The sequence below is a fragment of the Syngnathoides biaculeatus genome, chromosome 6 (assembly GCF_019802595.1).
Source record: "Syngnathoides biaculeatus isolate LvHL_M chromosome 6, ASM1980259v1, whole genome shotgun sequence".
NCBI classification, from domain to species: domain Eukaryota; kingdom Metazoa; phylum Chordata; class Actinopteri; order Syngnathiformes; family Syngnathidae; genus Syngnathoides; species Syngnathoides biaculeatus.
The window spans coordinates 27,108,217-27,132,538 of record NC_084645.1 but is presented as its reverse complement, the minus strand read 5'-3'; the positions used below and the strand labels follow the sequence as shown (position 1 = coordinate 27,132,538).

General features: G+C 44.3%; 1 protein-coding gene and 1 long non-coding RNA gene across 3 annotated transcripts in view; both read right to left on the bottom strand.

The window, feature by feature from the left end:
• Positions 1-114: 114 nt before the first annotated feature.
• On the bottom strand, positions 115-8,151 carry LOC133502699 (uncharacterized). The gene is made up of 3 exons (XR_009795551.1): positions 7,843-8,151; positions 1,667-1,726; positions 115-419 (listed from the first exon to the last, which is right to left on the bottom strand). It is a non-coding gene; the product is annotated as an uncharacterized LOC133502699 (long non-coding RNA).
• Positions 8,152-13,688: 5,537 nt separating this feature from the next.
• The window catches only part of LOC133501748 (A disintegrin and metalloproteinase with thrombospondin motifs 20-like), a 117,562-nt gene continuing 106,928 nt past the window's right edge, over positions 13,689-24,322 (bottom strand). For both annotated transcript variants that reach the window (XM_061821670.1, XM_061821671.1), the window contains 9 exons: positions 21,771-21,941; positions 20,137-20,340; positions 18,729-18,858; positions 16,462-16,556; positions 16,290-16,384; positions 15,755-15,888; positions 14,402-14,493; positions 14,216-14,320; positions 13,689-14,093 (listed from right to left, as the gene is read on the bottom strand). In XM_061821670.1, the coding sequence (XP_061677654.1) occupies positions 14,004-14,093; positions 14,216-14,320; positions 14,402-14,493; positions 15,755-15,888; positions 16,290-16,384; positions 16,462-16,556; positions 18,729-18,858; positions 20,137-20,340; positions 21,771-21,941 (1,116 nt within the window). In that variant the 3' untranslated portion in view covers positions 13,689-14,003. The remainder of the gene's footprint in view (positions 14,094-14,215; positions 14,321-14,401; positions 14,494-15,754; positions 15,889-16,289; positions 16,385-16,461; positions 16,557-18,728; positions 18,859-20,136; positions 20,341-21,770; positions 21,942-24,322) is intronic.

Sequence of the window (24,322 nt, the reverse complement as noted above, 5' to 3'; positions counted from 1 at the left end):
CAGCTGTCAATGGGCAGGAGGCGGGGTACACCCTGAACTGGTCGCCGGCCAATCGCAGGGCACATCGAGACAAACAGCCGCACTCACAATCACACCTAGGGGCAATTTATCCTTCCATCCATCCATTTTCTTAGCCGCTTATCCCCACGAGGGTCGCAGAAGTGCAGGAGCCTGATGGTGGCAATTTAGACTGTCCAATTAATGTTGCATGTTTTTGGGATAGGCGGCACGGTGGAGCAGCTGGTAAAGCGTTGGCCTGCCTGTGTGGAGTTTGAGAGTTCTCCCCGTGCCTGCGTGGGTTTTCTCCGGGCACTCTGGTTTCCTCCCATATCCCAAAAACATGCATTAATTGGACACACGAGGGCCACATAAAATCATGCAGCGGGCCGCATCCGGCCCCCGGGCCTTGTGTTTGACACCTGTGATATAGACCAAAAAAACAAAGAAAAAAAAATCTGTTGACAAAAAGAAATATTCTCGTAATATTACCACGCTTTCAAAAACACTTTTTTTTGTCATATTGCAACTTTTCCTGAAAACAAATATTTTTCCTTGCACAGTTACTACTTTTTCTAAAAGATGAGGTTTTTTTGGGTCTGCCGAGTTTATTCAAAAGACTTTCATAATTTTGTTCTTGTATTTGTTTGCCAACATCTTGGCGGCACGGCGGAGCAGCTGGGAAAGCTTAGGCCTCACAGTTCTGAGGACCCGGGTTCAATCCCAGCCCCGCCGGTGTGGAGGTTGCATGTCCTCCCCAGGCCTGCGTGGGTTTTCTCCGGGCACTCCGGTTTCCTCCCACATCCCAAAAACATTAATTGGACCCTCTAAATTGCCCGTAGGTGTGCGTCTGTTTGCCTCTATGTGCCCTGCGATTGGCTGGCAACCAGTTGAAGGTTTACCCCGCCTCAGGCTCCATATACTCCCGCGACCCTTGTGAGGATAAGTGGCTGAGAAAATGGATGGGTGGATGTTTTTGGGATGTGGGAGTGCCCGGAGAAAACCCACGCAGGCACGGGGAGAACATGCAAACTCCGCACAGGCGGGTCCGGGATTGAACCCAGGACCTCAGAACTGTGAGGCCAACGCACCGTGCCGCCCATACTAAGAAAATTTGAATTGATTTGAGCAATTTTGCATTTGAATATCTATGGCGCGGTTGATCTTGCATACGGCACTTGCCGTCGTAAATGGCTTAGCTGCGTCTTTATTCCACAGCTTCTTCAGTTTTCGACATTCGCGCGCTAAAAACGTGAAAAGGAGCGACACCAAAATCAACAGACGAACGGATTAGCCCGGGCAAATATTTTGCTCTCGGCAAAGGGCGAGCGGTAATCCACACGTGAAAGTCACCGCGCTCCGGCCTAATGTCGTGTGGCAGCCTCATAATGGCGGCGGCGCAAAACGAACACGCCAATATCATCTTTTGTCGTCGCGCGTCAGGTTTGGGGAGAGCGAGGCTGCCGCTCGCGCCGCGTTCTCGAAGAAGTCGCACCGCCGCATCACTTCCCGATGCCGATTTCTCGCACGACTTCGGCAGATCGGCCCGGAAACGCGTTTAATCGGAGGGAGTCGGCGTCTATACGTGGGGCTTGCCCTCTTTTGATGGTGGCGTGCAGAAGGGAAAAAAAAAAAAAAAAAAAAGGCAAAGAAAAAGGGGCTCAATTACCCGTGGAAAGTATTTCTGGCCACGTCAGATGGCTCCTGAGGTGCTCGCCGGCTGCCAAGTCTGCGGAATGTACCGAGCAAATCAGAAAAATCAGAGGCGAGCGGACGCCGCAGGCGTTTGCAAATCTGATTTGTCGCGCGGTGGAAAACGTTTGGATTCTTGCTCCCTTTTGGCCTCCCAATTTGGACATTGCGACGATGGGGGGGATGCAAATGAGCGACAGAAACGGGACGTGCACGAGAATCCAGATGAAGAGTGACATACTAGACACTTGGTACATTCCAATTCCGAGTTTTTCGAGATGCGAGCTGTCGTTCCGGAGATTTTTTTTGCTTGGGCTTTCTTCACATGGCAACGGGGTCAACAGCTTTGCTTCTACAATTCTTTCAAAATAGCGACTTCATTTTTAGAACCGTACTATAGTACTACTAAAAGTACTCTGTTAGTTTTTATAGGACTATACTATATTCTAATTGTATAACCGCCTCATCATATTTACACATGAAATTTATGAACTAGTTTTGGAATGAGAAAACAAGGGTGAGGGGTTTCTCCAACTGTTGTTGTTTGGTAACACAAAAATGCTTGTAATATCTCAATGTTATCATTGACGATATGGCAATTTGAAATTTTGGTACAGATTTGAACAAAAAAAAAATATTGCAACTTTTTTCAAAAACAAATATTTTTCCTTGCACTGTTACAACTTTTTCTAAAATATTTTTTTTTTTGGTCTGCATAGTTTATTTAAAAAAACTGCTACATTTTCATAATTTTGTTTTTGTATTTGTTTGCCAACATCTTGGGGGCACGGTGAATCAGCTGGAATGCATTATCCTCACAGTTCTGAGGTCCCTGGTTCAATCCCGGAACCGCCTGTGTGGAATTTGCATGTTCTCCCCGTGCCTGCGTGGTTTTTCTCCGGGCACTCCCACATCCCAAAAAGATGCAACTTTAATTGGACCCTCTAAATTGCCTCTAGGTGTGATTTTGAGTGCGGCTGTTTGTCTCTATGTGCCCTGCGATTCCCTGGCAACCGGTTCAGGCTCTGGCACTCCAGTGACCCTTGTGAGGAAAAGCAGCTAAGAAAATGGATGGATGCCAACATCAACATTATTATTATGAATCTGGTATATTAATGAATTCTTTCTAAAAAGAAATATGACAATGGTCATAATACACTGCATGAAAAAAAATAATTTAATTTACAATACATTTAAATAAATTATTATTTTTTAAATATTACTTTCGTCCTAAATTGTTCAACAGTAACATTTTTGTAAATTAACTACTTTTTCTTGAAAAAGCTAACTATTTTCAAAAGATTGTGTCGCCACAAAAAATGTGTTTTAAATTTATTACTATTTTATGAATGTATAATAAATCTATCCAAATTTGTGTATTGTTTAAATTATGATAACCTCACTTGGGAAAACTAAATTGTACATTGTAAATGATGCAACTCTTAAAAAAAAAAAAAAATCATGCTGCACCCTCAAAAAAAAAAACACTCGACTTCAACGCTCAAATCCCGTTTTGGCCGCCGCATCGTGTGAAGAGCTTGTGAACATCCATTCCGCTTAAGTTTCATGCAAAATTACGAGATGTCCTTATGAAATAATCCATCCATCCATCTATTTTCTTAACTGCCTATCCTCACGAGTGTCGCAATCCTAGCTAACATCGGGCAGGAGGCGGGGTACACCCTGAACCGGTTGTCAGCCAATCGCAGGGCAGATCAAGACAAACAACCACACTCATAATAACACCTAGGGGCAATTTAGAGTCTCGAATCAATGTTGCATGTTTTTGGGATGTGGTAGTGCCCGGAGAAAACCCACGCGAGAACGGAGGGAACATGCAATTTTTGAACCCTGGACCTGTGAGGCCAATGCTTTCCGGCTGAGGAGTCAGGATGCTGCTCACTTTTGTTTGTCGCCAGGTGTGCAGTAGTATTGTCTTTATTTTGGATTTACTTATGAATTATCAGGTGAAGTACTTGGGACCCTCACTTTTATAAGGGGGGGGGGGGGTCAAAAGTCCAGTGGGCCTTATAAAAAGCAACTCTGACATTTCCACTGGCTCCCGAATAGAAAAAAACGCTTCCATCGGCAAAATTCACCATCCGTGCTCTTGCACCTGATGGAAATCAGATGGAGGCAAAATTCCACCTCCCGCTTTAATAAGCATCTTGTGCGTACACATGCGACATTTATGCCAAGATCAAACGTGTGTGACGTTAAATTAGAAACTGGCAACTATTTTTTTTCTTACTTATTATAACGGCCATATTTTTTTGCTGGGGGGGGGGAACGCTTGCTCCAAATATCCATTTGTAGTTTTATTGTTTTTTTTTTTTTTTTTTTTTAAGAGATAATGGCGGCTGTCGGCCTTGTTGCGTGCGCGTCGGCGTAGGGCGAGAGTCGAAGATGAGAGCGGTTGCGAAGGTGCGACGGGCCGACGACGCGGGGATTTTGCTTTGACTACGTGGCGTCTATCTCGGGAAGCATCGGCGCGACGCACCGGGAGGCCTCGCTTGTGTGGCCCTTTGAAGGCCGCTCTGGTTCTGGGCTGCCTTCATCAAGAAAAAATAAAATAAAATCTTCAAAAGTAAGTTCTGAAGTTGTATATTACATGATTATATCACATCATATACTATTACGGTACTATTTGAAAACAACAAGGCTAGCTCAAATGCTAAACGTCGGTGTGCTAATTTCCAAGGATAGCTTAGCAACACAAGTATCAAAACTGACTCCTATGTAGATTTTACATCCTTCCAGTACTATTTCATCCATCCATTATCCAAGCTGCTTATCCTCACAAGGGGCAAGGGAGAGCCAGAGCCTATCCGAGCTAGCTATGGCTGAAAGCCGGACTACACCTCGAATTGGTCACCAGTCTGTCGCAGGGCAGATATCGAGGCCATCACTGAGCGGGAATCTGCCCGCACCATAGTCAGGCGTATGTACCAGTACACCACCAGTGACTCCAGTACTCCTTCAAAAGGCGAATGGGAAACAATCCACAATGCTAACGTGCTAACAGTTGCTATGTTTACATGTAGCAATATATGCCAGGGAAGTGTGCCTCTTCTAAATTCTAAAATAGATACTGTAATGAAAAATACATACAGTATAAGATTATTCATTTCGAAAATAAATATGAGCGGACTGCGGGTCATCCATGCACAAAGTTGCGGAAGTCTCATTTGACATCCAAGCGGTCGCCATATTGGCTGCATCTCCTGCCCGTGACGTCACACTGGGACATTCGCCATTAAAAACACGCCGGGCCACCTGCTATGGGAGACGAACACGCCACTTCTGCCTTGGAAGCTCTTTTCGAAGAAGAGAACATCTCACAAAGGGAAGTGACCGGAGCAATGTCACCCTAGCGTTTCGAGCCATATTTAGATGATATGCGGATCACGGCCAAACCACCTCCCTGTCCGATCCACCTACGTGCGGTGGTGATCAAAACAAGACCGCCTGCGAGCGCCGCCGCCGTGGCCAAACCGCCTCCTTGTCCAATCCACCTCCACGGCGGAGATGAGCCACCGTGGCCCGGCGCCGCGATGAGCTACCACGGCGGCGCCGTGTCCGCTGATCACGGCTTCGGCCTGGGTGGCACATTGTCACATTTAGCACCCCGGACTTACGGATTACGTCCACCCCTAGCTATTATTTTTTTTAGTAGCTATACCTGTCATATGGAACCCCTGAAGCTCTCCTCCTTTGCACCTGTGTAATTCATTTTCCACGACGAACCGGGTCTTTTGGAAAAGTATCAAGAGCAATATCCAGCGAGCAGGCATTTTGGCTAACACGAAGGAACAACGAGCTACCTTCCAACAGGTAAAATTAATAGAAACAAACGAGTCCGCTTGAGCGCGCTACTGCCCTGTACGTCACTTCCTGCTTCTTGTCGAAAACAAATCCCTTGAGAGGAGTTACAAAAAGAAACGCCATATACGTCAAAATCATGTTTTGTGGTGAAAAAACGGATGGGTCCATACCGGCTGCCGGTTTTTCATTAATAACATACTAAAAATCATGCATTTCATGACAGTGGAGCTTTAATCTCCCTTCCCTTCTTTGTCCTCCGCCAGGATTTTTTAAATTGTTCTCTGACTGATGCATTCAACGTGGGATTTATTTTTTTGTTTGTTTGTTTGCATTTTTCTATGGCATTTATTTGAGTCATAACACATGTAATCACATGTGTAAGGCATCTTCCGGGCCAATAAATCCCAGTCAAAATGGGCTCCTCACGGGGTCTGCCGAGTGGCGCTTCTCGGGCCAGTAAACGTGCAGCCGGGAGGTCGACGCTGTGACGCTCAGATCCCGTTTTGGCCGCCGCCGCGTCGTGCCAAGAGCTTGTGAACATCCATTCCGCTTACGTTTCACGCGAAATTCCGAGATGTCCGCGTTTGATTTGCGAGCATCTTTTGAAGCAAAGCGGGGAAGTTTTCGTTTATTTTTTTTCTGCTGCAATGTGAAGTTAATGCACGCTGATAATGTTTGATGTTTGCAAACAGCTGTTAGCGCTCATCTGGGGGAAACCTCAAGTTGGGATTCTGTGGAATTTTTGAAAATCATCTGTAATTCAGTCTGGCACAAAAGACAGGATGAGGTTTTTTTTTTTTGGGGGGGGGTGATTTATGGAATGTTTACATACAACAAACATTTGTTGTTGTTCTCATTTGGGCGGCACAGTGGATTAGCTGGTAAAGCGTTGGCCTCAGAGTTCTGAGGACCTAGGTTCGATCCCGCCCCCGCCTGTGTGGAGTTTCTATGTTCTCCCCGTGCCTGCGTGGGTTTTCTCCGGGCACTCCAGTTTCCTCCCACATCCCAAAAACATGCAACATTAATTGGACACTCTAAATTGGCCCTAAGTGTGATCGTGAGTGTGGTTGTTTGTGTCTATGTGCCCTGCGATTGGCTGGCAACCAGTTCAGGGTGTACCCCACCTCCTGCACGTTGACAGCTGGGATAAGCTCAAGCACTCCTGCGACCCTCGTGAGGATAAGCGGCTAAGAAAATGGAAGGGTGAAACAATACACGAAAACTGAATCTAAGCATGAGTCCCGGGCCGTTGTCTTCAATGGAAACCATGACCTTCCCAACATGGTCGTCACGTAAGCACGTTGTATAACTAGCATGGTTTATCTTGTGTTACTGTCTCTGCCTGGAAGGTGTGGTGAGGTCATGTGACTTCCTTGTCCACTTTGATTGGTGAACTCGACTTTTATGTCGCGAGAATTTTAATTGGACTGGAGCAAACGGTGCCCAATGGGAAGTCGTAGTCAAAACAGATATGTCGCGCATGAAATAGTTGATAACAAACAATAATTGATAAATAAAAGTAGCAAGTGCTATTTTATTGTAATGGAGTAAAAGTGCCATTTCTTTTCAAATAAGTATTCCTGTAAAAGTACAAAAAAAGTACTCTGACAAGTACCATTTACCCTACATGCTGCTTGAGTGACTAGAACAAGAGTAAATCTAAGCACGTTCCTACCCACGAGTTCTCCAATATACAAGAACTTTAGCGCTCGTGGTTATCCAACGCAATTGTTATTTAGCTGGCTAGCGATGGCTATCAGCGGAAAATGCATTTCACAATTCACAAACCAGCTTAGTGTTGTTGTTTTGCTAATACCTCAGAAAAGTACGCAAGCGGTCCACCAGCCAGGAGGACGCCCGGGCGGTTGGTAACTCGCAAGCTAGCTAACGGCTAGGACTTTGCATTCCTACATGGCAAGCCCCATTACTGGAGAAATATTTCAGCCACCGGAGGATTTCAGAGGATATATTTTTACACATCAAACATGTGGTAATGCGACGGCATCAGAAAGTTGTTAGACAACGTACGAGTCAGTTTTCAAAGTGGATGTGGTTTCATCAGATGCTGATCGTGTCAAAGAGTGGAGGCTGGATTTGTCACGATTTTGATACTGTAGCGCCGACATTATATATACTATAATTCCCGGCCTACAGAGTGCACCTGGTTATTTGTAAAGGAAATAACATTTGGTACATACATACGCCACAGCTGTGTAAAAGCCGCAAGTGCACACATTGAAACACAAGATATTTACAAAGAAAGGCGGTACACAGAAAGAGTTTAAGGCTAGCGCTAACGCTAACAGGGCAGGTTAAAATAAAACTTACCAGTAAATATCACTGAAACACGTCAGCACAGCGCTAACGCTAGCCCAGCACTAACAGGGCCGGTGTGAAGGTCACTTCCTTGGCCACCAGTCTCATTCTTACCTTTTCCAACTGAGCGCCCCCTTGCGGCCGTTAGAAAAAATGCACAAATTAGCTGCATCACCGCATAAACCTCAGGGTTGAAAGCGTGTGAAAAAAGTCGCAGTTTGTAGGCCGGAAATTGCGTTACTTTTGAAAAATAGATATATTCAGTCATCAATCAATGAAAATGCCGATGTGAGTAGCTGCAGAACAAAAGTGACATTATTATTTAAAAAAAAAAAAAAAGTCATACCCTGACCACGTGAACCAACCAGAGCATTAAAAACCCTCGTGAGCGTTGAAGCTGTTAAAAATAATGAGCTCAGCCTTCCCCAAAGCGACTCTGAAGGCTCCTGCCTGCTTCCACAATTTCAGGAACTTTGCTCCCCCCCGACCAACCTTTTACAGGCGGGACGTATTTTCCGTGAGAAAAATACTGCTCCACTGCTCCTAATTGTGTTCATGTCCGAAATGGCTCATATTGAATATAAAAAAACAAACAAGTTCTTGCTCGAACATGAACAATCGATCGTCTACGTTGCACAGCTATATCAATATTATCCGCTACAACTCCGGCTGCCCGCTCAAAATCAGCATTTTGATATAAATGAATTGAGATAAATGATACCACAAACCTAGAAACACATTTTGATGCAGCTTTTTATTTTTACATCAATGTTTTTATGTTAAATGAAGATTTAACTTCTCCACTGCCTCAACCATCTTTCATGTTAGCATCAGTGCTAACGCCGTTGATCAGTTTTGAACCAGATTTTTTTCATAAAAAGATGATTGTGGTGTGTGTTAGCATGTAGTGTGTGCTTTCATATTGGCACACTTAAATATGTATTTAAGTGTGCCAATTTTACAATTTTTTACATTTTACAATTAGAGTCAATTTGGATGAACCACGGAACTTAATACAAAAATAAAATGAAAATTAGGGATCAAAACTCCAGAGGATTTTGTGCTTTATTTTGAATATGCAATATCTTATAAGCATATTTAAAAGTACGTTGAAAAGAGCAGGGACTTCCAATCTTGGGTAAAAAAAAAATAAACTTTACCCATATCAGAAGGTGTATGACGCTTTACCGCCATCTCTTGGCGGTACGTGGTTACTACTACATTATGAACAGTACTTTTGATTTTTTTTCTCATTATGATGCGTTTTTGTACGTGGAAAATCATCACTACTACTACATATGTGTATATTAATTTTCATTCTGGGTGATTATCTTTTTTTATCATTTCTGGGAAGTCTAATGTAAATAATAATAATAAATATAAAATAAATAACTAAATGTTTAAAAATACAATATAAAAAAATATAAACGAACTAGTACAAAAAATATTACCACTACCGTCATCATCTCCATGATGGTCATTATTTTAAATATTCCTCCACCATTTGAGGATGTCCCCAGTCGGCGGGTACAGTACCGAATTTAATCCACTAGAGGTCAGTGTGTACCTACGATAAAACACTTCTTTGGGGGTCAGTAGGTGCAAGATGACCATAAATTCAACAGCAAGTTCACAATAAACAATAAAATACTCTAAATACTTCAAGGAATTGCCAAGCATAGCATTCTATCAAAGAATATGAAATATAAAGTTTATTTAAACTGTAAATCTGTCTCTTTGATGCGATAATTTAGTTTTTCTGCCCCCCCGGAATGTCAAATGTAAGCATTCTTTCCAAGCATGTGGCCGCTGCAGATCACGCAGGAATGCGGCAGATTGCATTTCATGGTAAACATTAATCATCTTTGTCTCTTTTATGACAATTCTCCTGGCGGCTCGGTCATGTTTTATGCCCAAGAAGCCTTTTTCTGAGCTTTTTGGGGGGGGGGGGGGGGCAGATAAGTGAGACTTTTGAGATGGTGGAGCAAAAGGAAAACTGCTCTGGAGGAAGGTGACCATCATGCTTTCGGTCCCTAAATCCTTGGACTAGATTCTGATTTATTTATCTGCCTGGACCAGGGTGTCTGTATTAAGTGCATCAAGTTATCTACAAAAACCTTTGCCCTGCTGAACAAAACCGTGGTGCTTTCCATGTTTTGAAACATAAAACGAAAATACATACAGCGGAGCCTCTTTGGTGGAAGGCAATCCATTGCGGGGACAACTTTAACCTTTTAAATCCGGACTGGTAATCAAAATACAGCACAGGTGTCAAACTCAAGGCCGGGGGACCAGATGCGACCCGCCAAATGGTTTAGTGTGGCACGCGAAGGCAAATCGTGCGTGTCAACTTCCAGGATTTTTGTTAAAATTTCAAATTGCCATGTCATAAATGATAACTTTTAGATAGTGCAAGTATTTTTGTGTTACCAAACATGAACAATAGTCAAAAAAAAAAAACCGCTTACCTTGATTTCAGATTCCAAATCAGCGTAAAGATAATGAGACGGTTAAAAATTCTGATTCTTTCACAATCATAACGGCCCTCAGAGGGAAAACTACAAAAACAAACTACTACAATGTGGCCCGTGGCAAAAATGAGTTTGACACCCACGAAATACAGCTATGTTGCAGTTGTGAGCATAGCTGCCTTCCAAGCAAGTTGACCTTGGTTTTATTCCCAGCCAATGTGCTCGGACCCCTTTTGAAGCCCAAACCCAGGGGTGTCGAACTCATTTTTGGCGCGGGCCACATTATAGTTGCGATTTCCCTCAGAGGGCCGTGATGGTCAAACCGTAGAAATCCTGAATCGCCTCATCATATTTACACGGGAAATTTATGATCTGGTTTTGGAATCAGAAATCAAGTGTGATGAGTTTTTCAACCATTGTTTATGTTTGGAGACGTAAAAATGCTTATAATATCTCAACATTATGCATCCATCGGCGGCGTACACCCTGAACTGGTTGCCAGCCAATCGCAGGGCACTTCGAGACAAACAAGAGTCGCACTCACAATCACACCTCGGGGCAATTTAGAGTGTCCAATAAATGTATGTTTTTGGAATCTGGGACTGCCTGGAGAAAACCCACGCAGGTACTGGGAGAACATGCAAACTCCACACGGGCGAGTCCGGGATTGAACCCGGGACCTCAGAACTGTGAGGCCAACGCTTTAGCAGCTGATACACCGTGCCGCCCCTCAACATTATCATTTACGATGTATGAGAATTTGAAAAGTTGGGACATATTTTCACAAGAATCACCGATTTTGACCCCGATGATTTGCCTTCGCGGGCCACATGAAACCATGTGGCGGGCCAGCTCTGGCCCCCGGGCCTCGAGTTTGACACCGGTCCCTTAACCTCTTTTTGAAACTCTACTTTGAAACATGAACCCCGTTTTAAAACCCCAATTTGAAAAACGATCCCTGAGGCCCTCAAAAGACGCCAGTGGAAGCCCAGAAGTGCAAGCACAGGGAAAGCAATCTGCGGCCACAACCATGTCTAATGTCAAAATTTCACATCAGTCACTCTACTGGATGCTAGTGTCATCCAATCCACTTTTGCAGTGCAAAAAAAAAATAATAATAATGTCCTGATAACTTGGCAATGGAAGACAAAATGTGCATCCAAAACTAGCTAAGTTATGTCCACTGTAGTCACTGATCCATATTTGGAAGGGACTGGTTGTGAAAAGAACATCAATAAAAACACTTTCATTCCATTATTTATTATTCCTTATTTTTCAAAAGTGTTAGTCGTGGCAAGACACAGTATTGGTATAATTAGTAACACAGCACCATAATAAACCATTCATATTTTTGTCTTTATACAGGCTACATACCGTACTGTACATACTGTGTGGGTAAAATTAATTAGCATTCTTAAAAGCAAAATCTTTGGATAAAACGGCAGGCAGACGAGCACACTCGCAGTGGCCGTCTTTCATATTTAGCGCAGGCTTCAAGTATGAATATTACAAACATATAAGTTACGAATCTTCACGGTTATTACAGAGAACAGGATTACATCTCGAGAAAAAAAAAATCTGGCACATAGTGCGTCAAGTATTCTTTACATTTTCTGATACAGACCTCATAGCACAGTTGGCCTTCATTGATATGAATGAAGGGTTTTCTAGCTGCTCATTGATATTTTTTCAATATATATATTTTTTAAATTGATTCAACCAATGCAAGCTCTCACTAACAGTAAAACTGCAACTAACCTCTGACTTTGGTTGAATTCTTTTTTCTCTCTCAACAGGTTACGCTGCGTGCCGCGGTCGTAGCACTTCTTATGACGACGCACTGCGAGGACAAATGTAACGGGACACAAAAGAAGTCAATGAAACAAATAAACAGAACTTTTGCCGGTACAGTGCGTAACTGAGCACTTTTGCGGCTACATTAACAATCCCATACCTGTAAGCCAAACCCCGACGGGACAGTTTTTGCGAGGTAATCATTCCAGTAGTCTTGAAAAGCACCGTTCAAGAGATTAGTGGTTATTTTGCCACAGTGGTCGCCAAGCGGACGCATCAGCGGCGATCTCACGACGGCCGCTGATGACGGTTTTGCGGTGATTAATACGTACGTGGGCGGTTCCGAAATAAATATGCTCAAATATAAATACGCAGAGGTAGGGGGACACAGGTAAAGTTAGAGGTGGTACTCGTCCAAAACGCATTCAAGACAAAAAACAAACAAATGTAGTTTAAAAAGCCATTTCCAAGTATTAAGTCATCATGTGTCAGTATGTGGTCTTCCTATGAATTTTTAGAAGTCCTTTTGTACTTCTGAGAGTAAATTACAGAACATTTTAAAAAATCTATTTTCTGACGACGATCTCGAATGGATCAACCCTTCAATTTAAGGTAATATATTCTATTTTTTTAAGAAAAATTATTTGATGTTATGCAATTTTAGCACCACTTTACAGTATGTACCCAAATTACAACTTGTAATTTGTACAAAATTGTTGTGCAAATGATTTTAAAAAAATGAGAGCGTTTTAGTCACCAAGCTGGATTAGTTCAAGTCGGGCAACTTGATCCCTTGATCCTTGTAGTTTTTTTCTTTTTTTTTTTGTATAAATGAAGCAAAGCTCAGCGAACATACACAAAAACTAAGCTAAACTAAGACAAGAAAAGGTTAAGCTCGTTTCACCAAACTGAGATGAACTCAGCTCGGTTAAACTGAAGCTACCCTGGAAGACTAGCTAAACAGGGCAAAGAGAAGCTATGCTAGTTGGGAGAAGTTCACTTATGGTTAGCTGGGACAAAACAAATGACACTAAGCGAGACTAATGTAAAGGCGAGGTCAAGCAAAGCTAGGCGGTTTTGGGTTAATATGAGTGAAGACAAACTAAAACAGGCTGAAATTAATCAACAAAGAGAGGTGAGGCTAGGTGAGGCTAATGTTAGCTGAGCAAAGCTTAAATAAGCTGAGAACAACTAACATAGAAAGGCTAGCCAAAGTGGATCTTGAGAGCTCAAATAACATCAGTCAAACTATATTAACTCTGAGGGATATGAAATAAAACAAATTTTGAACTGATAAGGAAACGAGTTAAAACGAGTTTGACTGAAGAAGGCTAGGGTAGGTGAAGCTAAGATTGGCTAAAACGAGCTGAACTAAACTATTTAGTTAAACTAGGCTACGTTAAACGAAGTTTAGCGGGGAGAAGCTAAAAGACAGAACTAAAAACAAAGATGAGCAAGGCTAGGTCAAATTACAGTAATTGTATAAGCCAAGCTAAAAGAAGCTAAGCTCCATGAAGCTAGCTAAAACGGATGCTGACGCTTGCTGAATTTTTGTATTGTAGGCATAAAGTCTCGGTAAACAAGCACAGTTGGCAAAATTAGTTATTTTCTTCACGAAAACAATCAAAACAAAAGTGAGAGCTCCTCATTTGGTTGCTTTCCCTGTCAGTCAGTCCGGTGAGTTAAGGATTGCGTCCCTTTGTTTGTGTGTCACATAAAAGTGTCCGACATCTTTGAGTATCATTCATCATTTCAAATGCAGAGAGTCCCACTTTAAAGGCGCCGTAATAAAACACAGTCGCCGCGCGTTTTGGTGAAGTCGGCACTGTTTTCTAACAGGATGTGGACGGCGTCCCCCCCCAACCGGTGTCGGTGCACATTTTCGCTGGTCGGCAGTCTTCGGGATCCTCAGTGGACCTGAAGGAGGAGGCCGCTGCTCGCCTGGGGAAGGCACTTCCCGCAGAAACCGCCGCACCGGCCGTAGATTCTTGTCCCGTCCTACAGAGATGAGCGCGACAAAGGAGAACGGCGGAAAACGGGGGCGGACATAGAGAATAAATCCCGAAACACGGCCATAATTTTTTCACACTATGACATAACATAACATAATAGTTGCTTACCTCAGACCTGTGGACCTTGACAGAAACGTAGTTGCCCTGAGACGTCCATTTGGTGGCCTCAGCCACTCTGAGCCCGGTGCCAATGAGATTGATGCTGAACTGGCCCTGCGAGTGTCTACGTGTTAGTCATCGTGCCGGAGAAGGCGAGACAAACCGCAACATAATGCGCGCCAGCGTTTCACCTACTTGTGGACACTTGGCGGCGCTGTAACAGTCCGCCGCCGTGGCGAAGGGCACAGGTCGACCGAAGGGAGTCTGGGAGAAGCGCAGGTCGGTGACTGATGAACACACACAGATAAAAAAAATATTGTATAATGTGCAGCTCCCTCTTGCATCGCTAACACTATCCCATAAAAATACAGAAATTCACAGCATGTACAGTTTCAGATTTTCGTTCATTTAACATACACTTGTAAATCTAAAATCGCACGGGTCGACCCGGAACACAGTATGTACAGAATTTGTAGACTCTGTACAAAACAATGATACTTTTTAAAATGTTTACTTAGAGTATTTTGGGTTACTTTTGGAAAAGTACTGTAATTTCCTGCCTACAAGCCACGACTTTTTTCACACGCTTTCAAACCTGAGTTTTTTGCAGTGATGCGGTGCTAGCGTTAGCGCACCTGGTTATAATCCACAGTACACAGAAAGAGTTTAAAGAGTTTAAAGCTAGCACCATGCTAACGCTAGCCCTGTGCTAACGCTAGCCCCGTGCTAACGCTAGCGCCGCGCTAGCAATAAACTCTTTCTGTGTACCAAGGCTTATAACCAACCAGGTGCGTTCTGTAGGCCGGGAATTACGGTTATCAAATTTCAGTGTGTAAGAATGACGGTATTTTTTATTGCTGTTAAAATAGGTTGAATTTCACCCCAACAGTACATAAGGATTAAGAACAAACTCACAATTTAGCTAATGCTATTTTGAACTGTCCCCAAATCAGGGTCAAGCCAAAACTTGAACACATTTCTTAATGATTAAGAGGTGCGTCCAAATAATTGTTTGGAAACGATGACCTAGTGCGCGGAATCTGAAGACCCCATCATCTTGAACGCATTGCCTCTTTCAGCTCTTTTCAAGTTGCCAAAACTAAATGAGTACCATGCAGAGGGAGGATGAGAACATGTGCCGTTCAGATAAAGAGGACGGGATGGTTGCTACGCACACAACACACACAAGCTAATCCACTAATGTCGGGGAGGCGGAGACGGCTGTAGTAATGAGCACGGCGATGCAGCCTTAGGATATTCTGTGTAACGGTACTCGATAGTGATCCGAGGGCATGCACGGCTGCTTTGCTCTGCCTTCTCATCCTCGGGTATGACATTTTCGATATTATGCTGATGTCATGAGCGGGCGCATGCCTGCACGTGCGGATCACTTTCAGTCCTACGTGATTGGAATTAGCTCGTGCTCGGGAGGTCTTCAGGGGCAAAGGGGATTATTATTTTTTTTTCAATAATCGACAATCACGAACTCCCAGAACCCGTGTGTGGCCTCACTGTGGAAGGCAGGCGATCACCAAGTCGTTTACTCACTCAGTATCCTCAGGGTGCTCAGGTCCAAGCGGACCTTGTAGAAGAGGGTGTACCCCGCCGCGCTGTAGTCATTCCTGCAGTTGCAGTCCTGTCTCCGGCTGCCGTTGTAAGGGCACTCGAAGGGGTTCAGCAACCTTTGTCGCGAAGACAGCGAGAGTTTAAAGTCAACCCAATTATCGAATTTCTTTCGAAGATTATCCTGAGTGATCATCCCGTGGTGTGGGTGTGTTCAGACCAATGAGGACAGCGTTAAATTGCTAACTTGGTTATGAGCGATTATATGTGAATGAATACATAACCCTTCCATCCGTCCATTTTCTGAGCCACTTATCCTCACAAGGCTTGTGGGAGTGCTGGAGCCAATCCCAGCTATGATTGGGCACCCTGAACTGGTTGCCAGCCAATCGCAGGGCACGTAGAGACAGACTACAGTAACAATATTTCTGTAGCTGTGCACATTGACCTAACGCAGACGTTAATTATTTGTTGTAGATTAGATGTCGGCAAATGGGAGCCGAGCTCGTCCGTCATGTACCTGTAGCCGAACACTTCGGAGTAATTGTCCGTTTGGCCGCTCCGCAGCGTCACGTACTCCTTGGGGAAATCCGTTTGCATCTCCGCGCAGTAAATCTGCAGAAGAAGCTTGAACAGATCAGCGCACGCGGAGGACAATGGACTCACAAAGTGTGTGAAGACGCTTTAAACACCTGTAGGATGCGGGACTTGACTTTGAGGTAATACTCCCCGTCCATCCTGACGCCCTGTCGCATCTGGACCTCCCGGCAGGAGGTGAACGACTGGCCTGGAGGGAAACAACAGGAAGGGGAAGGTTGTTTAACTGCATTATCGGTGGAGGTTTACTTTGAACACAACAGCTGATAACATGACCGACAGTGGGACTGATAAACAATCCAGGGGGACGTGAACATACTGTATACATACTGTTTCCTCCGTATCGCAAATAATCTTTTCCGAATGGAATGTATGGGAATGGCAATCATCCATTCCAGTCCCCAAACCAAAAACAATTTAATAAAATGTTTTTAGTGGTAAAAGAGTACCAAGAGAGGAACTGTGGTACTGCATGCGCAAGTCTGGTGTGGCAGAAAAATGTCTTAGGATAGTACAGGACATGTATGAGGGCAGCAGAACAGCGGTGAGATGTGCCGTAGTTGTGTCAAAAGAATTTAAGGTGGAGGTGGGACTGCATCAGGGATCCGTGCTGAGCCCCTTCCTGTTTGCGGTAGTAATGGAAAGGCTGACAGACAAGGTTAGACTGGAATCCCCTTGGACCATGATGTTCGCAGATGATATTGTGATCTGCAGTGAAAGCAGGGAGCAGGCGGAGGAACAATTAGAAAGATGGAAGTACGCACGAGAAAGGAGAGGAATGAAGATTAGCTGAAGTAAAACAGAAGGTGTATGAATGAGAGGGGTGGAGGGGGAAGAGTGAGGCTACAGAGAGAAGAGATGGCGAGGGTGGACGACTTCAAATACTTGGAGTCAACAATACAGAGCGACGGAGAGTGTTGTAAGGAAGTGAAGAAACGGGTCCAAGCGGGGTGGAACAGTTGGCGGAAGGTGACTAGTGTTCTATGTGATAGAAGAGTCTCCGCTAGGATGAAGGGCAAAGTCTATAAAACAGAGGTGTGGCCGGCCATGATGTTCGGATTCTCGACGGTGGCACCGAAGAAACAACAGGAAGTGGAACTGTAGGTGGCAGAAATGAAGATGTTGAGGTTCTCGCTTGGAGTGAACAGGTTGGATAGGAGTAGAAATGAGCTCATTAGAGGGACAGCCAAAGTTGGATGTTTTGGAGACAAGGTTCGAGACAGCAGACTTGGATGGTTTGGACATGGTGCTGAGGATGGAGCTGCCAGGCAAAAGAGGGAGAGGAAGACCAAAGAAAAGGTTGATGGATGTGGTGAGGGAGGACATGAGGACTGTGGGTGTTCGATGGAAAAAGTGGCAACCCCTAACGGGACAAGCCGAAAGAAAAAGAGGAAGTTTTTAGTGGTAAAAATAGCTTTGCCCTGCAGTTCCTTTCTTGGAGCCTGGATGGCGCCTTGTGGCCCTTCGCCGTCCCCCATCCCTCTCTTTCCGGCACCTTCCCTCGCCGTGCACCTGTCAGCAATCAGTTCTCGTTACCACCTGCATTTATGCCTGCCAGATGCCAGAAACTCTCCCCAGAGTATTCCAGCTTCCGTCACTGTACCCCCACTAAACCTCAAAGGATCCCTACACAATCCCTCGTCTTCTTTCTGACCTCCGTGTTCCCACCGTCACCGCCTGCCACACGTTCCCTCCCTCAACAACCTGCCAGCGCACCTCAAAGACAGTCTCCATTTCAGTTTCTCACTAAACTGTTCGTCACAACCTCTCAGCCTCTGTCCGTTCCGTGACAATAGGTGGAACAACAAAACAAATGCGAACTAAAATAAATACCACTCCGAGGAATTAGAGTTTCCTCGAATGGAGAGTTGTTGTATTAAATGTTTCATTCATTGTGTCTTGCCAGCTCTCGTTTGCCCAGAGTCCCTCAGTGGCCATATTGTGTTGATTAGCATTAATACTTGACCGCAGTACTGGCTCTAGTCCGGGCATATCGTTTTAATTCCTCCAACGGACCGGCTTGGCAGAGGCCAGCCGGGCAAACTCGCAAAGTCTGGCCCGCTGCCGACTATCTGAAGCGCTCGCAAGTTCACAATGGAGGCGGCGTTTTGATAGGCCCGACCGTGCAGAGACTTTGTGGAAAACCGCTGACTGCCTATTTATCCTACCGCAAGCTAATCACTTCAAGAGGCTTTTTGGGCCGAGACGCCGTTCTGGCTAATGTGTTAAAACGAAGCGAAAAGGGGGAAAACAGCGGAGTTTCTATAAACACAATCAGATACGCCGTTGGCCAACATACACAACACGGTCGATCTGATATCGTGACTGCGAGGGAGGGGATTTTTTTTTTTTTTTGACTTACATTCTCGATCCTGACACGCAGCTTGAGACTCCGGCCTTTCTGAGGGAGGGCACTGCTCGGACGCCGCTCCTTCGGAGGTCACGCACTCCACGCTGCGCTCCGTCACTCCTGCCCCGCAAGTCTGAGAGCACTGCGATGGAGACATTTGTTGATCATCAACTACAATATAATTACAATCAGCCTTTATGAGCCCCGCAATGCAAGACGCGTGTGTGGCAACTGTTTGTGCCGACAATCTTAATCATTGCTGACTTTGACTTCAAAATGATGTCGTGTGCACCGCCAAAATACATAGTTCTGGAAATCAGTAATGATATTTTTATCTATTCCAATAAGGAAATTAACTGCTGATCTAAACAGCTTGTAAAAAATATTAAAGAAAACACAATGAATTGAACAAACTATGAAATTAAAAAAAGTACGAACCAACATCCTGGCTAAAAAGCCAAGCAATTAACTTTTAATTATGAAACTATGGAAACAAACTGAGTGCTGAGAAAGTAACTATAGTAAAAATAAGTTAACTGTGCATCCATCCATTTTCCAAACTGCTTATCCTCACGTATCGCGGGAGAGGTGGAGCCTATCCCAGGTAACTTATAACAAAAAAAAAAAGTAACCTACAGAAACCAACAAACTACTGAACCACCGCAATTTCCGGCCTACGAGCCGCGACTTTTTTCCACACGCTTTCAACCCTGCGGCTTATGCGGCGATGCGACTAATTTGTGTAATTTTGCGCAAGGGGGCATCTGAGCGGAAAAGGTAAGAAGTGACTTTTACCCTGCCCTGTTAGCGCTGCGCTAGCGTCAGTGCTGTGCTAGCGTGTTGCTGCTGTGTTACTGGCATGTCTTAGTGATATTTACCGGTACGTTTTATTTTAACCGACCCTGTCATCTTTAGTGCTAGCGTTAGCGCGGCGCAAGCGTTACCACCGCGCTAGTGTTAGCACTGCGCGCGGGCCACGCTAGCATTAAGCTCTTTCTGTGTACCGTCTTTCTTTGTAAATATCTCATAATGTGGGCACTTGCGGCTTTAGCTGCGGCGTCTGTATATACCAAATGTACTCGGTGAGCCTTGTAACCAGGCGCACTCAGTGGGCCGGTAAATAACTGGAACTAAGTAACAAACTTATGAACCAAGTAACTGGAGCTAAGAAACCAACAAACTCGGGAAGAAACTGACAAACTAACCAAGTACATAAATTGGTCAGTCAGTTACTAAGTAACTAATCTAATCCACCGCACTAACAAATAAGATAGTTAAGAAATGAATAATGTGAGTGAATGAGTAAATTAACCTATTAACTTCCTGAAATAAGTAACGTATGTAAGGGAGTTGAGCGAGCGAGTGCGTCAATAAGGAGCCGCCCGACTGACCGACCTACGTCCTCTCTCTGAGGGCTGACCTTGCTCCAGCGGCTGACTTTCCAGTAGGTGGCCCGTGGGCAGTTCTTGAGGAGGCACGGCCTGGTGCTCGGAGGACGGGACTCTGAGCAGCGGGTCCCGGCGGCGGGCGACTGGGCGGCGTAATGACGCGGGGCCCGAGGGGAGGGCGCCGTCGAGCAGGACACCGCACGCTGTTGGTAGCCAAGGCCGCAGCTCGCGGAGCACTGATCCGTACATGTTGACAATAAGTAGAGAGGATGTTAGCTTTATTTCGCTGAGAATTAAAATGACGACCTGGGTGTAAAATTGTTAACAAAGTTCACTGGCCTTATTGATTTAATAAATGCGTAGAAAAATTGAGTATGTGTCAAACAAAATCAGATCCATGACACTTTTTCCATTGATGTGCGTATGTTTGTGAAATCAGAATCTGCATAAACCGTGGCCCTGTTTCTATGGGGTAAAAATGATGAGAATGGTCATTATTGTGGTTTATACTCAAGAGCAAACTCCTGCTTTGAGTTATTATTATTATTATATTATTATAAATGACTTTAGTTCCAAAACATTGTGTGGGCAAAAGATGTGTGTTTGTCATTTTTGCGGGGAAAAACAAATTGAGCATTATTTGCATATGAGAGGAGGTTCTAGATGTAACAAATATGAATATGGACTGCATTGCCGTATCTTTAGTGACTCGCCCCGCAGCCTTGTAAACTTTTTTTTTATTAACAAAGGTGCAGAATAACTTTAAACAAGCAGCTTTCCTTCTTTAGAGCCATGAGTGGGCGTTAATACAGTAGTCCACCATAAGAAGTCACTACCGGAAGACGTCTGTGTACAGAAGCTGCGTTATACAGAATCACAAAAGTCCACTGGTTGCGCCGCACACCTTATGTCATTTCGGGGTGTTTTTTCGGGGGGCGTTTGAATTGACAATAACAAAATGCGTCGTGGGTGGGTCAGCGGCTTGCGCCGCGCGCATTATGTTATTTGCGGGTTTTTTCGCCGGGGTGGGAATTCACAACAAGGCGGGTCGTGAGTCAGCTGGTCTGGCCGCACGAAATATGTTATTTCCAGGTTTTATCGGGGGCGTTCCAGTACTGATTTTCATTCGAAAACAGAAGCAAAAAAAAAAATCTCAAAATTTTCGTTCGAAAACCGATTTGTTCGAAAATGGGGACGTTCGAGAACCGATGCTTTACTGTATATTGATGAATCACAGAATTGTGCGGCAAAGCTGCATACGTGTGGTTATCGAACAAAAGCCCCATCGTGTTTTACATATTAGACAGGAGCTTTGACTCAACTTGCTGTTACGTAAGGTGGATATATAAAAACACTAATACAATGTGCTGTAAAATGTCAATCTTCATGTTCGTTTGACACAAGATTGCGGTTAACGTCTTTGACACTTGTGATCATTCGTTAATATATGTTGAAAAATGAGATGTCAAATCATCCACGTTTTTCAAAACTGAATAGTAACAGTGCCCAAACCATATTTTACACTTATATGATAAGAATATTAAAAGCTTGTATGAGGACATATTCTTCCCTGTAAAAATTCTTATTTTTCAAAAAAATAAACACATTGGATATTATTAAAAAAAAAACAAGAATACAATAGCGTCTTGGGTTTCCGATTTCGAACCTGCGACCACTCCCCTGCGGTCCACACGCGGCGGCACGGCACTCCTTCGCACGGCTGATGCGCCGGCGGACGGGACGACGGCTCGCAGTGGTCCGCCCGCGCCGGGGTCATGCTCGGGCCCACGCAGTCCACGGCCCTGCTCCGCATGCCGCCTCCGCAAGTGGCGTTGCACTGCAAGGGAAGCGCACGAACGCTTGCTGAGGGGGAGGAAATGCGGACCGGTGCCGAGCGGGGGCACTCTTGTACTTCTCGGCAGCATTTAACATGACAGGCTGGACCCGTTTAAGAATGGAACATGTGGTACTATAAAAAAAAAAAAAAATTAAATAAATAAAAAGTGGTTCCGCTGATTTCCCTGGGTGCCAGTGATGATTTAAGGCGATGTTTATAAGACCATAAAAAAAGATTTCATAAAAAGTATTCATTTTCCTCTGGTTTTGAGCCTGTATCGTGAACTCCCATATAGTCATAGCTCACCATTCGCTAATTGACTTGTTTGCAGCTAATTTTTTTTTAATATTTCCTTCAAATAAAATTATTGCTGTGGTTGCCCGCTGTGGATTCTTGGGGTTGTTGTTGGTAGGTTTCATTTATCGATGGTGTTTTTACAGTGAAGAAAATAACTATTTAAACACCCTGCGATATTGAAAGTTCTCCCCCTTAGAAATCATGGAGGGGTCTGAAATGTTTATCATAGGTGCGTGTCCACTGTGAGAGAGATAATCTAAAAAGAAAAATCACAATGTATGATTTTTGAAATGATTTATTTGTGTGATACAGCTGCAAATAAGTATTTGAATACCTGAGAAAACCAATGTTAATATTTGGTACAGTAGCCTTTGTTTGCAATTACAGAGGTCAAACGTTTCCTGTAGTTGTTCACCAGGCTTGCGCACACTGCAGGAGGGATTTTGGCCTACATAGATCTTCTCCAGAAACACTGAGAAACGTGGCGTTTCAGCTCCCTCCAAAGATTTTCTATTGGGTTCATGTCTGGAGACTGGCTAAGCCACGCCAGAACCTTGATATGCTTCTTACGGAGCCACTCCTTGGCTTTCCTGGCTGTGTGCTTCGGGTCATTGTCATGTTGAAAGACCCAGCCAAGACCCATCTTCGATGCTCTGACTCAGGGAAAGAGGTTGTTCCCCAAAATCTCACAATAGATGGCCGCGGTCATCCTCTCCTTAATACACTGCAGTCGTCCAGTCCCATGTGCAGAAAAACATCTCCAAAGCATGATGCTACCACCCCCATGCTTCACACTAGGGACGGTGTTCTTGAGATGGAACTCATCATTCATCTTCCTTCAAACACGGTTAGTGGAATTATGACCAAAGAAGAAAAGTTCCATTTTGGTCCCATCTGGCCACAAAACTTTCTCCCATGACTACTCTGTATCATCCAAACGGTCATTAGCAAACTTGAGACGGGGCTTTACGTGTGCTGGTTTAAGCAGGGGAACCTTCCGTGCCACGCATGATTTCAAAACACGACATCTTAGTGTATTACCAACAGTCACCTTGGAAACGGTGGTCCCAGCTCTTTTCAGGCCATTGACCAAGTCCTGTTGTGTAGTCCTGGGCTGTCCAGCAGGGTGTTCAAATACTTATTTTCTTCACTGTACATCTCCATTTGAAATGGAGATTAAACTCACCAAAAGTGCTAATGCGCATATTTGCGTGATGTCACATCAGTTTTGGGTTATTTAGGCCCGTGTGAAAGTGGTTTGTTTGCGTTGAATCATTTAACGCCTGAATGTGTTCAAGACTCTGCACAATGCTAGATGCATTGTGTGGATGCATCATAACCTTCACCATTTGAAGTACTTTGACATCATCTCACAAACTTTTTTTTGTAATTGCAGTACTCAGTCTATTCCCCACGAATAGCGGGGGTTCACTGTATTTATTGCCTGTGGAGTTCACGTACCGACCCAGTTCAGCATTTGAGCGCAATATCTGAGTGTTTACTTTTTCATTTTTTTATGTGACTTAAATGATTTGCTGCGGAAAAAACTCAGACAACGCAGGCAGGAATCTGAACACGGCAGTCCCTTTATGGCGCCCCCCGCTTTTATGGCCCGCCATTGGAGGACACGACGGCACCGAGGCAAGTTGGAAAGATAAGCTCGGAGCTACACACGACTGTGATACTTAACCGGACAAAGGCCGTCTGCTTTGTGATAAGATTTCGAGAAGGATGGTTATCCGAGAGCCCTCATGAATGGTGAATGTGGGAGGGGGTGAAAGAGAGAGAGCCTTCAGGTTGTCTCCTTTATGATACAAAGAAAGCCAATAAAACAGCATAATGGGACGCTTTAACATGTGGACATCTGCCTAACAGTGGGAGGTAGCGAGCTTGGATGTTGGTTGAAGATACAAAAGACAAAAACGATGCGCACATGTAAACTGGTATTTTCCCCCCGCCCCCACTGTAGGGTAAAAATAATGCATTCAAACTGTATGTGAAATGTGCTGTAAGACTTTGACACTGAGGCAGTCCACAAGAAAGTAATGTTAGGGAAAGGCACAATTACAGCTGCAATGGCCTTC